Source organism: Macrobrachium rosenbergii, chromosome 53 (genome assembly GCF_040412425.1).
Source record: "Macrobrachium rosenbergii isolate ZJJX-2024 chromosome 53, ASM4041242v1, whole genome shotgun sequence".
Taxonomy (NCBI): Eukaryota; Metazoa; Arthropoda; class Malacostraca; order Decapoda; family Palaemonidae; genus Macrobrachium; species Macrobrachium rosenbergii.
In genome coordinates this window covers 6,139,624-6,157,315 of record NC_089793.1, presented here as the reverse complement: position 1 = coordinate 6,157,315, position 17,692 = coordinate 6,139,624, and the positions used below count along the sequence as shown (strand labels likewise).

General features: G+C 33.9%; 1 protein-coding gene across 1 annotated transcript in view; it reads left to right on the top strand.

Annotated features, from left to right (window-relative positions):
* Positions 1–4,880: 4,880 nt before the first annotated feature.
* Positions 4,881–17,692, top strand: part of LOC136834232 (neuroglobin-like) — a 330,415-nt gene continuing 317,603 nt past the window's right edge. The window contains exon 1 of the mRNA XM_067096574.1: positions 4,881–5,371. Coding sequence (XP_066952675.1) covers positions 5,289–5,371 — 83 coding nt within the window. The 5' untranslated portion in view covers positions 4,881–5,288. The remainder of the gene's footprint in view (positions 5,372–17,692) is intronic.

Below are 17,692 nucleotides of genomic sequence, written 5' to 3'. Positions count from 1 at the left end.
TTTCATGTCAGTCAAGCCGTATTCCTAACAAAGGAATCAGTGAGTACTGTGAATGTAAAATGATTGCTACAAAACACGAATTAAATGTACATAAAAAAAAATAAGAATATTTAATAGCAAACATTAACAGCAAACGAATGACATAGGCCTAGCTGAGGGAGACATTCATTAACAGACAATGGATCAACGTTTACTTACAGAAAAAAATATATATAACTAAATAAACAACATCCCAGTAGACAAGAACTGGTTTAGTACTATCTCCAAGAGTCATGGAAACTCAGTTACCTTAAGGTTAGTTATAATTTTATTCCGTTTTTGAACTAACAAATGATCCCAGTTTAGGTCATAGACTTCTACACAAATACCAGGTAAGGATGACTTCTCAGTAAAGCAATACAGTAAAGGAAGCTTTACTGTAATAGTGTGGGTCACTTAAGCTTTGTACCAAGACATTCGTTACATTGCAAGCTACGATTTTAATTGATGCAAAGCCACCTAATATCATTCCTTCAGTGTTCCTATTACATGGGTATAAACATGGTAATATCATTGTCATCCTGATATACATACACCAATCAAGCTAAATCTCATAGGCTATATTCACCTTAAAGAACCGCTGGGTATAAGGAACGTCTTGTCCAAAAAAAAAAAAATGCACATACACACACGACACTATTGAGGATCTTCCTAACGCTAACGCCTAACTGAATTGTTAACAAATGACCTACTGTACCGTAAGCTATTCGCTAGTACTCCTGTGGCAGGTGGTGGATGTGACTACCAGTCCCTGGGTAGGGGGGAGGGGGCTACTGCACAGTTTAGCAAACACTTTTCTTAAACATATGTTGGTCGTACTGTTTATTGTTTACAGCAAAACAGCGGTGTACTTTTCAGTGTCTCATTATAAAACTAGGCAACGCCATACAGTGTGAAATGCATGGGTACAGTACACTATGGTTCACGTCGCCGAACATACTGTAACGTCACAATTGTTTTGTATTCTCTCTCTCTCTCTCCCAAAAGGGAATAGTGCAGTAGTTGCTTTGTATCTCTCTCTCTCTCTCTCCTAAACTAAACCTTTCAGGAAGGGATATTGCAATAGAATTTTGTATGACTAACCTCAGATTTACCGTAAATTTCTGATGGTTTTGTTATGTATCACCATGATGGAAAAATGTTTGAGGATTCAATGTTCGCCAGCACCAATTTTTAACGTATCACGAGTTTTGCCAAACACTACGCGTTGTTTAAACACTCAGCTGGTGCATGTTTGATGATCTATAGAAACCAAATTTAAAAGTCAGGGGGTATCTGGCGTGATTTTTCTGTGACCTAGTTATTGCATCCGGAACAATAACGGGGATTATGCTTTGCATTTATATTGATGAATCTTTTTTTTTTCTCTTTCGTCCTTAAACAATAACATGGACGCTCAACTGACTATTTGCTGTTTAATGCATTGGCTGTCAGTTACGTTTTAGAATTTAGAGGGTGAATTCAACGTCGTTTATTCACAGAGTTCACAAATGGATTAAAACGAAGTTCAAATTTGAATATCACTGACGCTTCTAACTGACAATCCACTATGTTAAACTAGGTAGAACCAACCATTGTACACCTGCCCTTTGTATAGACCTATAGATCTATCGCTCTTGAATGCAGTGTAATGTTATCTTACATCTGGCACACCATCGATGTCAACAATGACTTCATACGAGGATTGATTAACTGTTGTAACTCGGTTACCTTGATTTAAACGACCTGCTTGCTACAGCTACGAAGGGCGGATTCCTCCTGCTGTTGGAAGCTGCATCAAGTATTTTATTTCACCTCGTACTAAAAAGCTACTTCATGCAGTTCATTTCTGCTTCTGATAAGGAGAGCTATATCAAGCAATGTATTTCACTTCGTGGTTACGAACGCTATATCAAATAGCTTTCATCTCTTACTTAAGAAAGCTCAAACAAGCAACGTATTTCAGCTTCTGATGGGGAAAGCTATGTATAGCAAGCAATCTATTTCACTTCCTGTTCTAGGAAGCTGTATCTAGCAACGTGTTTCACCTCTTGAGGGTAGCTATTTCAAGTAATCTATTTCGACTTCTGCTAGAGGAAGCTATAGCCTACCGCCATTAAGTTAAAAAAAAATAAAAATAAACTCAAGAAGTCTTCCGAATGTGAAGAATCCTTTAACAAATTCGATATTTTTTTCGAAACTCTAACAAGATTCCAAGAAACATTTCCTAAGGCTTCCGTGGAATGTCAATTCATGTATAAAACCATTTATAAGCCTAGGCTTCCTGTTGAAAATATTAAGTGAATTTCTCTTCTCTCTCTCTCTCTCTCTCTCTTCTATATATATATATCTTCTATATGTATATATATATATATATATATATATATATATGTGTGTGTGTGTGTGTGTGTGTGTTAGTATGATACTAATCATTTGCTTGATAGTTAATGTAGTTAGGTGAACTAAATCTCGCTTTCTTATATATATATATATATATATATATATATATATATATATATATATATATATATATATATTACTAAGAGAGATTTACTTCACTGCCTAACTACATAGCCCATCTAATCAAACAGATGATTAATTAATTACAATATCACAATTACAAATACTAAAAATTCCTATTATGCAGCAAATAAAATTTTTAAAAGTTAAAACATTTGGTAATGCAGGAAAAGTAATTAGTTCGATGCTATTTTACCGGCAATATATACCTTTTTTATAATTATACCCCACGATCCCAGGTGTGGTCCGTAATCTAGTTTTCCCCGGCTCATAAAATATGATTACAGCTCTCATGAATCCAATTTTAGACCGATATATATATATATATATATATATATATATATATATATATATATATATATATATATAGTCAAATTAAATGTCAAATCTGTCATTTTTATCAATGTGTCTCTTTATGTGATAACGCCTTCTGGTTTACCTTGACCTAATTTCATGGTCGAAGGGCAACCTAAATAAAAATTTTCTCTGATTTTAATGAAATTAGCTTAATGCACTACACAATAAACCTTTCCCACCACATCACGCCAAAACACATTAAAAGTTCACATAAACAGCTCATGTTCTTTCTCGACCGTTGGGTAATGGATTTTCGAAGTTTCTATTCCGCTTTTTTTTATACAAGCCTTTTAAATCATTGCCAATTAACCTGACCGCCTCTTCCTCCTGCTTCCCTAATAATGTTCCATCATTTTTAATATCCTTTCTTTCTCTCTTCCTCCCCGTTCATCGAGTTTTCCACGTTTTTCTCCTTTTAGTTTTACCTGGTTTCTTCATTTTTCTTTCTCTCTTCTCTCTCTCTCTGTGCGAATCCATTAAATGCATCGTTATATAGATTAAAGATTTTGTTTCATTTCAGTAGTTATTTTGGCTCATAAAATCATTCAAGTGATTTATCTGAATAAAATGTTTGTAAGTTTAAAGTAACACAGAGTGATCGATATATTGACATTTTATATTCACAAAGAGAGAGAGAGAGAGAGAGAGAGAGAGAGAGAGAGAGAGAGAGAGAGAGAGAGAGAGACTCTGTTTAAAAAGATTGATATATTGATACTTTATATCACAAAGAGAGAGAGAGAGAGAGAGAGAGAGAGACTCAAGTTTAAAATGATTGATATATTGACACTTTTAGAAAGAGAGAGAGAGAGAGAGAGAGAGAGAAGAGAAAAATGATTGATAGAGAGAGAGAGAGAGAGAGAGAGAAAGAGAGAGAGAGACTAATGTTTAAAATTGCACCTATAATAATCACACAATCGCAGTAACCTTGGTTTTACTGAGAGAATAATCCATCCAAATAAACATTCACTGATTATTTAATTACAGCCAAAATTACAGGGTATTTCACCATATACAAGTAATTATATTTAAACGACTAACTTGAGCACCTTTCCCTGAATAATGAACCTAGTTCATTATAAAACAAATTTATTTTACCAAATCTGCTTCGTCATCTGATTAACCCGCAAAATTTCTGTTAAAAACGGAACGTCCACAGACTACAATATCAGAGAGAGAGAGAGAGAGAGAGAGAGAGTTGATGCCTGAGGCAGGCAAGGCGCATAGCTGGTTGTGTCGGAAAACAGCGAAGGTTGCTGGTCACAACATGAAAGACACGGCATTTATTGACAACTGCGGTAAAAGAATGATTTTCGCATCATTCTCAATACCGTACCTTTTAAACACAATGGCACTTTTCGGACACCCATTTTCTCTCTCTCTCTTTTACAAAACATACTACTATCTTTCAAAAAAGCCTCACCAAACATCGTGATTACCAGCTTTTGTAATAACGTATAGTCATTGTAGTTGGAGACAACTCTCTCTCTCTCTCGGCCATGTTGTACTAGCTGCTAGCACCTCCGAGGTGATGCTTAGGTAGATACATGTCGGGTTAATACCTATATATTATTGTGGACAACCTCACACACACACGATAGCGCAATCTGGTAAAAGCCCTATCAGTTATATGGTAATGGCGTAAAGGAATAACCTTGATATCTACTGCCTGTTGCAATGATAGGATGCCGATCACTGAACTGCAGGTGACAGAGAGAGAGAGAGAGAGAGAGAGAGAGAGAGAGAGAGAGAGAGAGAGAGAGAGAGAGAGAGAGAGAGAGACTTTTACTATTTTAATTAGGAGAGTGTTTTATTAAACCGAATATCTTCACTGACCTGAAAACGAATCTATTTAGGCATTAAATACTCAACGGCATTATTTCTGTAATAAAAATCAACTACTGTTCGCCACATATACTGAATTAAATTTAAATAATCTGGTTGTAAACAAATGGAATTTTTAACATAAACTGGAAGTAAGCCAACGAGACAGACTGTTACCACATAGCCACAGCCACGTTAAATCACACCGATGCAGTATATAACTTGGTTGATTATAATTACCACAACACCCAAGAATGAAAACTAAATCCTTTAGTTTATAAAGCAAAATTCCTGCTGAAATAAAAGAGTTTTGAGATATGTTTCACAAGTGTAACGAAGCAACGTTCATTTGTAAAAATGGTGGTGAAGAGTAAGTGGTTTCATACCCTCCATTGCCTGGCTGACTAACGACCTCCACCGCTTGTACAGTGTTTTTGTCCTGTCACTGTTTTTCGTCGTGTTCGTTTCCTTCCCTGCGGCAGTGCTTCTTCTGGCTGTGTTATATTTGGACACCGTTGCTAATTAATGCTAATTATTATTTAGTGCTTCGAATATGTACCGTATTACTGCCAATGAAGATGAAGATCGTCACAGACTCCCAAAGAGGTGACGTTTACGAAGTAGAAATTCGTAGACAATACGTCATAGTTTTAAGGTAAGTTCTGTTTTGGTTTTACGTATATAATCGTCATTTATTATTTACAAATATGGTCTTCGTTGTCTAGTATTGAAAATTCGAAAATCTTTTGCCTGTAGACTACGTAAACCTAGTATACATGGCCTTACGGATTAACTCCTAGCCTAGCCCAGTTAACTAGTAAGGTAAATCTTGTTTATGTTGCACTGTGTTAGTTTAGGTCATGCTAAATCTTGTTTATACTTGTATGGTATAGGAAGTCGTGTTTATATTGCAACAAGTTAGTTTAGGATGTGGTAAATCTTGTTTGTATTGCAGCAGATTAGTTTAGGATATGGTGAATCTTGTTTACATTGCAGTACTGTAGGTTAGTTTAGGATATGGTAAATTTTGTTTATATTGCAGTAGCTTAGGTTTAGGGTTTATGGCTTCGTTTTGAATTTGAATTTGTCGTAATCTAGCATAGTGAGTTCATTTTCTGGTCCCATCAATAAGTTCGTTTCAATACGGCGTAACCTAGGCTAGGGATTATATACGGTATTGATTTTGTGTTCATATTTCCCCACACTTCATATTGAGATTTTATTGAATTATTGAGATGAAAACCATCTTGAAATAAAAATGGTGACCTAAGGCCTATCCCATATTATCCTTAACCTGACCTTAGGCCTATATGCCCTAGAGGTAAAGTTGTTTCCTGTTAGACTAATATACTAGGACTAAGCTATATGCCTCATATCGGTGGGATTTTTGTAAAAGTTAAATTATATCATAAATAAACGCATTGGGTTTGATATTTAATTAAGGAAGTTTTAATACTCCAAAGTGTGCAACCGGGACTTCACGCTTTTTTTTTTTAATTCCTTAGGGCGACCGAAAAAATACAACGTATTTATTTAAATTTAGAGTACGACGTATATATAGTATAATTATTCAAATTACTTACATTTTTCGAAAATACTCAAGGAATCACATTAAGAAAAAACCACCTCTGGCCCAAGAAACCCCAAGGACTCCTTACAACGAATGAGCCTTATAACACCGGATATCCGCTCGGGAAACTAGTCCCCGATAATGACGTTCTGGTATCCGAGATTTAATCATAAAATTTAAGGTAATTCCGTTGATTTTGGTCGTTTTTGCCGGGTGATTTTTACCAATATGAACAACGAATATCTTTACGGTTCGCGAGACAGTTAATTGTAAATTGCAGTCAGCAGTATTGGTAATTTCATGGGTTTCTGAAGCAAAATTACTTGACCGTCTTATAGCTTTTCCAAGCATTGGTACTCGGTTTCCGTATAGCCTTATCGAGTATTAATTGTTTTTCATGTGGCCATATCCCTATAGACACTAATTTTTGGTGCTGCCATATTCATAGTTTATCTTTATGCTCTATAAATGTCTGTTCATTTGTGTGTGTGTGTGTGTGTGTGTCGTAAGCTGTCGATTTTAGCGTCGTTTGACTGCCTGTTTTACATGTAACTTATTCCCAATAACCTATTTTTCTCTGTTTCCAATTGACGTTTACAAAGCTACCGATTTTATCATGTTTCTACATTCCAAGTAACTTTTTATGTGATCGTTTGTGCGGGTGGGAAGGTCCTTGCTTTATTTAAAGCTGGCTGGCTTTATGTCGTGGCCGCTTGTATAATGACCAGTTCTTTGTATGGTTGTATTCAGACTGAAATTTTTAATGTCCAGCTGCCGATATTTGTTTATTTTTCATATTTTGCATGAATTGAAAATTGGCCGGGTATTCATGCAGCCAAATTAAGAATGGCATATTTCTGTGCTATTTTATGTAGCATTTTAACAATGACCGCATTCAGAGCAATGTTTTTCCCTCGTTATTCATGGTAGCGTATTTTTTTTTTATGTTCTCAGATAATAGGCCCAGCCCACATGTTTTTTCTCTTCATATTGAGAATTAATTCAGGGTAGGCTACATGTTTTTCTGCCCTTAAAGAATTAGGGTTAGGCTACTAGTTTTTCTGTATATCATGATCAGGCTGCGCGTTTTTCTGTTCTTATCAAGAATTAGGCTAGGCTACCTGCTTTTCTGTCCATATCCAGGATCAGGCTACGTGTTTTTACTGTCCATATCCAGAATCATGGCTAGGCTAGGCTACCTGTTTTTCTTGTCATGTTCAGGATTAGGCTCCCTGTGACATTAGTCTTAGGCTATCTGTTGTTTCAATCCATATTCAGAATTAGGCCATAAATAAATCTAATCCTTCGGGCCAGCCCTAGGAGAGCTGTTAATCAGCTCAGTGGTCTGGTTAAACTAAGATATACTTAACTTTTAGTTTGTGTGCCTTTTTTAGATTTTTTTTTTTACTTTTGGAGACTGAATTTTTTGCGATTTCCTTGGGCACTTCGAAGTTGGTTAAGATTTCTCTTTTTTTCTGTTAATTGCTTTCTGCCAATAAGACACCTACCCCGACAAAGGATGGTTTCTCTCCTCCTACTAAAGATTTCTAGATTATCACCTTATATTTAGCTTAATCTGTACGTTCTGTAAGCACATGCAAATTACTTGAACACACACACATTCATCGTCTCTCAGAGTTCTAGTTTTAATCCGTTCTGGTCAGAGCAACGTCTTATTCCTAAAGCATCTCATGCTTTCAGGTTTCCATGACCCACATGCAAATTTTCATTTTTTCTTCCACATTCGACCACCAGATTTTACTTCCATAGAGTAGAATCGGCTAAGCAGTCCCATCATGGTTTCCAAATTCTGCTTCCATAGGCTTTCACAAAGGCTATTCAGTAACTTTAGCGAAGATTCCACAGCCTAACTTATATCATCAACTCTGAGTCGATGAAAATAATCGTTGCGACTCCAGTTACGTTTCGGTAGACACCTTTAGAAAGTCTTTAGTAAGCATTGTTGTTCAGGCTGTTTATGCTTTAGTTTTGGTTAAGGCTGAATGAAGGAAAAGAGTCATTCATTGTGATTATGGGAATAAATACTTAAATAGTTTCAGTCTTGTGCTCTGAGTTGTAAGGGTTTCAGGATAAATATAAAAGTTGTTTGAAAGCATGTACAAAAATATATTTGTTTGTTTTATTATAAATGACAGTTACTGTTTAGAATATATTACATTTACTGTTTAGTATAAATTGCAGTTACTGTTTATCTTAAATTACAGCCACTGTTTAGTATAAATTACAGTTACTGTTTAGTATAAGTTCCAGTTACTTTTGAGAATAAATTACGGTCATTGTTTAGTGTTAATTACAGTTGCTGTTCAGTAAAATTTCCAGTTGCTTTTGAGAATAAATTACAATCACTGTTTAGTATAAATTACACTTACTGTTTAGTATAAGTTCCAGTTATTTTTGAGAATAAATTACAATCACTGTTTAGTATAAATTACAGTTACTTTTTAGTATAAATTACAGTTACTGTTTAGTATAAGTTCCAGTTACTTTTGAGAATGAATTACAATCACTGTTTAGGGTAAATTACAGTTACTATTTATAATAAATTACATTAACTGTTCAGTATAAATTACAGTTACTGTTTAGTATAAGTTCCAGTTACTTTTGAGAACTAATTACAATCACTGTTTAGTGTAAATTACAATTACTGCTTAGTATAAGTTCCAGTTACTTTTGAGAATAAATTACAATCATTGTTTAGTATAAATTACAGATACTGTTCAGTATAAGTTCCAGTTATTTTGAGAATAAATTACAATCACTGTTTGGTATAAATTATATTTAATGTTTAGTATAAATTACAGTTACTGTCTAATATAAGTTCCAGTTACTTTTGAGAATAAATTACAATCACTGTTTATTGTAGATTACCGTTACTGTTTAGTATAAATTGCCGTTACTGCTCAGTATAAGTTCCAGTTACTTTTGAGAATAAATTACAATCACTGTTTAGTATAAATTACAGTTACGTTTTAGTATAAATTACAGTTACTTTTGAGAATAAATTATAATCTCTGTTTAGTATAAATAGCAACTGCTGTTTAGTATAAGTTCAGTTACCTTTGAGAATAAATTACAATCACTGCTTAGTATAAATTACCGTTACTGCTTGGTATAAGTTCCAGTTACTTTTGAGAATAAATTACAATCACTGTTTAGTGTAAATTACAGTTACTGTTTAGTATAAATTACAGTTACTGCTTAGTATAAGTTCCAGTTACTTTTGAGAATAAATTACAATCACTGTTTAGGGTAAATTACAGTTACTGTTTAGTGTAAATTACAGTTACTGCTTAGTATAAGTTCCAGTTACTTTTGATAATAAATTACAATCACTGTTTAGTATAAATTACCGTTACTGTTCAGTATAAGTTCCAGTTATGCTTAGTATAAGTTTCAGTTACTTTTGATAATAAATTACAATCACTGTTTAGTATAAACTGCAGTTACTGTTAAGTATAAGTTCCAGTTACTGCTTAGTATAAGTTCCAGTTACTTTTGATAATAAACTACAACCACTGTTTAGTATAGATTACCGTTGCTGTTCAGTATAAGTTCCAGTTACTTTTGATAATAAATTACAATCACTGTTTAGTATAGATTACCGTTACCGTAGCCCAACCATCAAGTTTTCCCTTGAGAAATGATTGTAGTATTTCCTAAAATGAACAGAGACCCTAATTTATCACTCTTTTTTCATGAAGTTTGAAATATCGCCCTGAAGGCATCGACAATATTTCATCAAATGAATAATGAATGGCTGAGGCAAAAAAAAAAAAAAACTGCTATTTCCACGGTGATGAATGAAACTTTGTCTTTTCATTGCATTAACCATTGTGGCGTCACGTAATGGGATTCTCTTTCAATTTGGATGGGATTTTTCTTTCTCCTTTGTCGATGTGAATCGGGATTTATACTGGGGATTTATTTTCAGGATTTATATTCAGTGGAGGACATTGTAGTGTGGGGGCGTTGCCTCTGGTTTTCTCGTTTGATGCAAGACTTGATTTAAATATGGAGAAAGAAGATTTAGATATGGAGAAAGGCAATTTATATATGGAGAAAGACAATTCATACATGGAGAAAGGCAGTTTATATATGGAGAAAGTCAATTTACATATGGAGAAAGACAATTTATATATAAAAAACAATTTATATATGGAGAAAGACAATTTATATATGGAGAAAGAAATTTAGTTATGGAGAAAGACAGTTTGTGTGTATGGAGAAAGACAATTTAAATATGGAGAAAGAATTTATTATGGAGAAACAATTTAATTATGGAGAAAGACAATTTAAATATGAAGAAGGACAGACAATTTAGATATGGAGAAATGCAGTTTATGTATGGAGAAAGACAATTTATGTATGGAGAAAGACATTTTATATATGGAGAAAGACAATTTAAATACGGAGAAAGACAATTTAAATATAGAGAAAGACAATTTAAATATGAAGAAAGACAATTTATATATAAAAACAATTTAAATATGGAGAAAGACAATTTATATATGGAGAAAGGCAATTTTTATATGGAGAAAGACAATTTAGATATGGAGGAAGACAATTTAGATATGGAGAAAGACAGTTTATATATAAAAACAATTTAAATATGGAGAAAGTTTGAATATGGAGAAAGACAATTTGAATATGAAGAAAGACAAAATCAGTGGTTAGATTATTAAAGAGTCAGGCTCTTTTGAGATGTATGCATTTATCTGATCAGTACAAGCATAGTCCATTCTTGATTGATCACAAATAAAAAAAAATAAAACATTTATTTGTAGAAATTATGTTAGCAGGAAAATATTATTTTATGCAGTGGTTTTCTTCGGGGTTTGTTGCTAATTATTTTTGGTGTTATATGTTAACGGTAGTTTTTATTAGAGTTTCAGTAGCTAGTGGCTGTTCTCATTACGTAATTCTTGATATGAGCGCATGCGCAGTTTTGTATTAATGTAGGTACACATTTGTACATAGATATCCATCTAACGCGCGCCCAGACGTACATATGTATACAGTATGTATATATACATATAAATATATATATATATATATATATATATATATATATATATATATATATATATATATATACATATATAAATAGTATACTACACACACACACACACACACTATATATATATATATATATATATATATATATATATATATATATATATGTAAAGTATATATAATTAATTTAGCCTCATTTGTAGTTATATCAAGCTCCTAACATTGGGGAAGCTCTGTGCCTAAGCAGTTCATCCTGGAGCCACTCCTTATACATGCAAAGCCTAAGTAAGTAAAATTACCTCACTTGTAGTTACCATATAAAACGCTTAATGGTGCGGAAGTTTTACTCCTAAGCAGCTCATCCCTGGGGCGTTCCACTCACTGTATTGGGAGACAAATTAATGTTGAAAAAATGTAATTTGTGTTTGAGAGAGAGAGAGAGAGAGAGAGAGAGAGAGAGAGAGAGAGAGAGAGAGAGAGAGAGAGAGAGAGAGAGAGAGAGAATACGCTTTATCCATCCCACTGAATGTATCATTCTAACAATAGCAACATCATTACCTGTTCTAATAATATCAGGTTTAATAACGTCCCAAAATCTCTCTCTCTCTCTCTCTCTTCTCTCTCTCTCTCTCTCTCTCTCTCCCCGCCGCCTCCGGTCGAGGAAATATCATGAATATTGGAACGCAGGAGACCTCTTAATCATGTAGTCGATGACCTTTAATGCTGTGACGCCAAGTGGGTAACTTGATCAACCTAGCAGTCTTGTTTTGTCCTGATTGGAATGAAAATGTATCGGAACGTTCTTTTCAATCTGCTTTCAAAGTTGAAACTTTTAATTATTGGAGAGAGAGAGAGAGAGAGAGAGAGAGAGAGAGAGAGAGAGAGAGAGAGAGAGAGATTTCACCTATATGCGTCTCAGAATCAGTTCATTCTCTTCGTCAAGAAAATCTCGACTTTTTCTCTAAGTAAAAGAGAGAGAGAGAGAGAGAGAGAGAGAGAGAGAGAGAGAGAGAGAGAGAGAGAGAGAGAGAGTGAGTAATTAATGGGCATTAATGGCATGTTTACTCCACCTTTTTTATGCGCTCGTTGCGATAATCTTTCCCTTGGGAGTCTGTGAATGTTGGACATAAGAGAACTTCAAAGACCTTCAGTGATGAAAGGAGGAAAAAGGAGGTAATAGGCAATAAGTTGATTGTGGACTGTAGGTTTTTATTTGTTTCTCTCACTATATTCCTTAGCAGAAATCACATTTGATTGGACGGTAGTACGTAACAGATATGGACAATGACTGCTCTCTCTCTCTCTCATGGTAGTCCTCTCTCGGTAGTACGTACAGACATTGACAATGAACTCGGTAGTACGTAACAGATATCACGACAATGACTGCTCTCTCTCTCTCTCTCTCTCTCTCTCTCTCTCAGGATGATTCATTGCAGAAATGCCAACAGTCACTGGTTTCTCTCTCTTCTTCTTCTTCTTCTCTCTCTGTAGTCCTCTGTGGGTCCAATGACATTGACACTCTGTTTCTGTTGCAGTCTCTCACAGTCCGTATCAGATGAATCTCTCGACTTTGTCTCTCTCTCTCTCTCTCTCTCTCTCTCTCTCCCACCTTAATGCCCTATACCTGAAAGTGACCTACGCTATAATCGCTTTTTACCAGTGGACCCATCTTTGAATTGGAAAACTTTTCATAAAGGCAAAAGCGAGAAAAAAATGTCCCTCTTTCTGTTCCCCCTTAATAGCCCTTAGCGGAATGGGTTAGAATCCCCCCACCCCCTTTTTTTTTATTAGACCCATCATTCGAAAAGAAAACTCTGATAAATGCGAAAGTATGAAAAAAAGGGGGCAAAAAACGGTAGCCTACCATTGGCGTGAAAGTGGGAGTGGAAAAAGTGGATGATGTGCCTTCTCTCTCTCTCTCTCTCTCTCTCTCTCTCTCTCCATAAGCCCTTGAGGAAGAGAACTATTTTTATTAGTCTTTTTCCTGTTGAAAACAAAACTGATGCAGATGAAAGCTTAAACAGCAAAAAGCATAAAAATATTACTAATTGCAGAGCGTATGTTTCTGTACGTCAGAATCTCGGTTGGTCGAGTCCAGAGAGCCACAACAGGCCTGTTATACCCACCAATAACGCCTTGCCTCACTTCCCGGCCGTCCTATGGCAAGGACCCGCCCTGGCATAAGGCCAGGTTAGTCTAAAATCAACCAGCCACGTGCGTCAAAAAGAAGGATATTTCTTGCAGGATTTTGGTTCTTGTTTGTCCTTTGGGGCTGTCTATGTATATATGTGTATGTATGCATGTATGTATATATATATATAGTATATATATAAATATATATATGTATTTATATATACATTATATATATACATATATTTATGTATGTGTATATATATATATATATATATATATATATATATATATATATATATATATATATATATATATATATATATATATTAGAGAGAGAGAGAGAGAGAGAGAGAGACCGTATCATCCCATCTTTCCACTTCTACTCTCGGGTCAAAGACAGGGTGCCTCCTCTTTTTTTTTTTTGCTTTTATTTTTTCATACTTTCATCTTTATCAGAAGTTTTCTTTTCGAATGGCTGGTAAAAAAGAAGAAAGGATTCTAACCTATGGCGCCAAGGGCTATTAAGGGGAGAGAGAGAGAGAGATAGAGGGAACGAGAGAGAGAATTTTTTCCACGCTTTCACCTTCATCAAAAATTTCCTTTCCCTAAAGATGGGTTCAATGGAAAAAAAAAAGATTGTAACGTAGGTCACTTTCAAGTAAGGGGTGTTTAGGAGAGAGAGAGAGAGAGAGAGAGAGAGAGAGAGAGAGAGAGAGAGAGAGAGAGAGAGAGAGAGAGAGAGATTGCAGATATTCACTGTCATGAGACAGACAGAGATTTAGTATAGGCTAAATATCGTTTAAAGGAGAGAGAGAGAGAGAGAGAGAGAGAGAGAGAGAGAGAGAGAGAGAGAGATTGCAAATATTTACTGTCATGAGCCAGACAGATTTAGTATAAATATCACTTTAAAGGGGAGAGAGAGAGAGATTGCAAATATTTACTGTCATGAGACAGACAGACAGATTTAGTATAAATATTTTAAAGGAGAGAGAGAGAGACAGAGAGAGAGAGAGAGAGAGAGGAGGTTTCAAAATATTTCAATCAGAGAGAAAGAGACAGGGAGAGAGAGAGGAGAGAGATTCTAATTTTTTATTTCATGGAACAGGATTCCTTTGAAAAATATTTCAAGGAGAGAGAGAGAGAGAGAGAGAGAGAGAGAGAGAGAGAGAGAGAGAGAGAGAGAGAGAGAGAGAGAGAGAGAGAAATGCCTTCTCCATAAATTATTCTGCCCAGAAAGGACCCATTTGCATAATTTTTTTTCAAAAAGTACCAAGCGTAGCAATAAACACGTTGCATTTTAAACCATGTTGGATTTTAAACCGTGGTTTATTCTCACCCCCAACCACCTCCCCCTTCCGCCTCCCCCCTCCGCGTCATCCCCCTCTCTCCTGAAAGAACCACCGTACAAAATTAAGAAATTATATTCAAGTGGATTCCGCGAGTCTAGTAATGTGTTGGACCAAAGTGGCCTTTATATTTTGGCCACTGTGGAATTTCTTGATAGTGGGCGACTACCTTGTTGTTATAATTGTTGTTGTTTTTGTCGTTTTTGGTATTTGGTTATTGCTATTGTACGTTGCTGCAGTTGTTGTTATTGCTGTTTTTGTCGTGTTAATAGTATTGTTATTTTTTACTTTCGTTGTCATCGTTAATTTTGTAAACTTTTTTTTTTTATTTTTCGCCGTCTTAATATAATTATTATTGTTATTTTCTTCATTTTTGTATTATCATTGATACAGTCGATGTTTTTTCTGCTGTATTTATCAGTTCCTCGTTGGACGGGTCGGTATAGTTCTCGATAACACTCTGCTGGGCCCGCGTTCGAGTCTCCGCCCGGCCAATGAAGAATTAGTGGAATTTATTTCTGGTGATAGAAATTATCTCCCGCTATAATGTGGTCCTGATTCCAATGTTGTAGGTCCCGTTGCTAGTAACCACCAGTTCTTAGCCACGTAATGTAAATTTAACCTTCGGGCCAGCCCTAGGAGAGCTGTTAATCAGCTCAGTGGTCTGGTTAAGCTAAGGTGTACTTAACTTTTTTTGCTGTATTTATTATAATTTAGTATTATTATTATTATTATATTATTATTATTATTATGTTATTATTATTATTATTATTATTATTATTATTATTATTATTATTATTATTATTATTATTATTATTATTATGAGCAGACTAGAAACAGTTTCGTCTCGTCATTGCATTTATACATTTAATCATTCAGTTCCTCTTCGCGTTTCTAGTGAGCAAAAACTTGTTACTTTAATTTCCTCTCGCTGTTTCATTTAATACTGTCAATTAAAATGATCACTGCATCTTCTGTGGCAGTCGTCAAAATAGGGAAATAGTTTCATGCTGTCGGAGGCAACTTCTGAATTCTGTTTAATTAAGGAAAAACATTAGAAAAAATGTATCAGTTTTTCAAACGGAATCAATTGGTTACTTCGTGTCCTCGAAGGCATGAATTGAATTTCATCGCATGCATGTATCTGTCTATCTGTCTGTTTGTCTACTTTATATATATGTATATAAATTATATATATATATATATATATATATATATATATATATATATATATATATATATATATATATGTGTGTGTGTGTGTGTGTGTGTGTGTGTATGTATATATATATTAATTATATATATATATATATATATATATATATATATATATGTGTGTGTGTGTGTGTGTGTGTGTGTGTATGTGTATATATGTATATGTTATATTTCATTTTTCATTAATTTATTTAAAATTTTATTTTTCCTTTCTTATTGTATTTTTTATTTATTCTTATTTAATTTAATTTTTTCTTCTGTTTTGTTGATTTTTACCTATTTTTATTTTATTTTTATACATGTATATGTATATATATGCATGTGTATAATATATACATATGTGTGTGTGTTAGCAATACTTTGATTGATACGCGTAGGCTACCTGTATGTGCAGTGAGTTACAGATTTAGCTCAACGTACACATATATGATCAGTTTGCACGGAATGCATACATACATATGAATATATATGATAATGTGTAATAAATATTCATGGGCATTCAGACCTGCTGTGCCTTTCACAACAAAGCTAGGATACGTTAGGCCTACATTACGCATCCTATTTGTCCTGTCCGTCCTTTGTAGGATCATAGGATGGGTCCTCATTTGCCTGTCTTAGTTGAATTCGTGTTTTCTTCATTTCCTTAATGAGTTCCTTTATCCTCGCCTTCTTGTGGCTAGTTAATTACCTAAGCCAGGGACGTTAAGCAGTTTGTTCCATTTGTCGTGTGCTAGTAGGTTTGCAGGGAAACTAGTGAGCATAGGTCTATTGTATTTTTCAAAAAAATGCACAATTTTCCAGGCCCCATGGTGGGGGTAGTGCCGAAGTTCACTGTAGGCATTATTATTATTATTTTACTTTATTTTATTATTATTATTATTATTATTATTATTATTATTATTATTATTATTATTATTATTATTATCCTAGTCCTGCCTAGTTCCTATATATGGTCAACAGACAAAAATGAAAACGTGATTGGGTGTAGCAAGGGACTTTATTATTATTATTATTATTATTATTATTATTATTATTATTATTTTACTTTATTTTATTATTATTATTATTATTATTATTATTATTATTATTATTATTATTATTATTATTATTATATCCTAGTCCAGTTTAGTTATATATATTGTCAACAGTCAAAATGAAAACGTGATTGGGTAGTAGAGTCCATATTATTATTATTATTATTATTATTATTATTATTATTATTATTATTATTATCCTAGTCCTGCTTTTAGTTATATATATTGTCAACAGTCAAAAATGAAAACGTGATTGGGTGTAGTAGAGGACTTTGTTGTTATTATTATTATTATTATTATTATTATTATTATTATTATTATTATTATTATTATTATTATTAGTCCTGCTTTTGTTATATATATTTCAACAGTCAAAAAATGAAAACGTGATTTAAATAAAGGACCTATTATTATTATTATTATTATTATTATTATTATTATTATTATTATTATCTCAGCTAAGCATAGGGAACTCGAATATTGAATACAACAGCATGCGCGGAGTTTGACGAAAGTTTAATTAGGGAAACCTGATAGCTTATCAGCTAATTATAGCGAGACCGAGCCCGGTAATAATTCATTATTGATGGGGTTCGCCGAGGAAAAGATAATTGGATTATTTTGCTTGCTATTTCCTTGAGAAA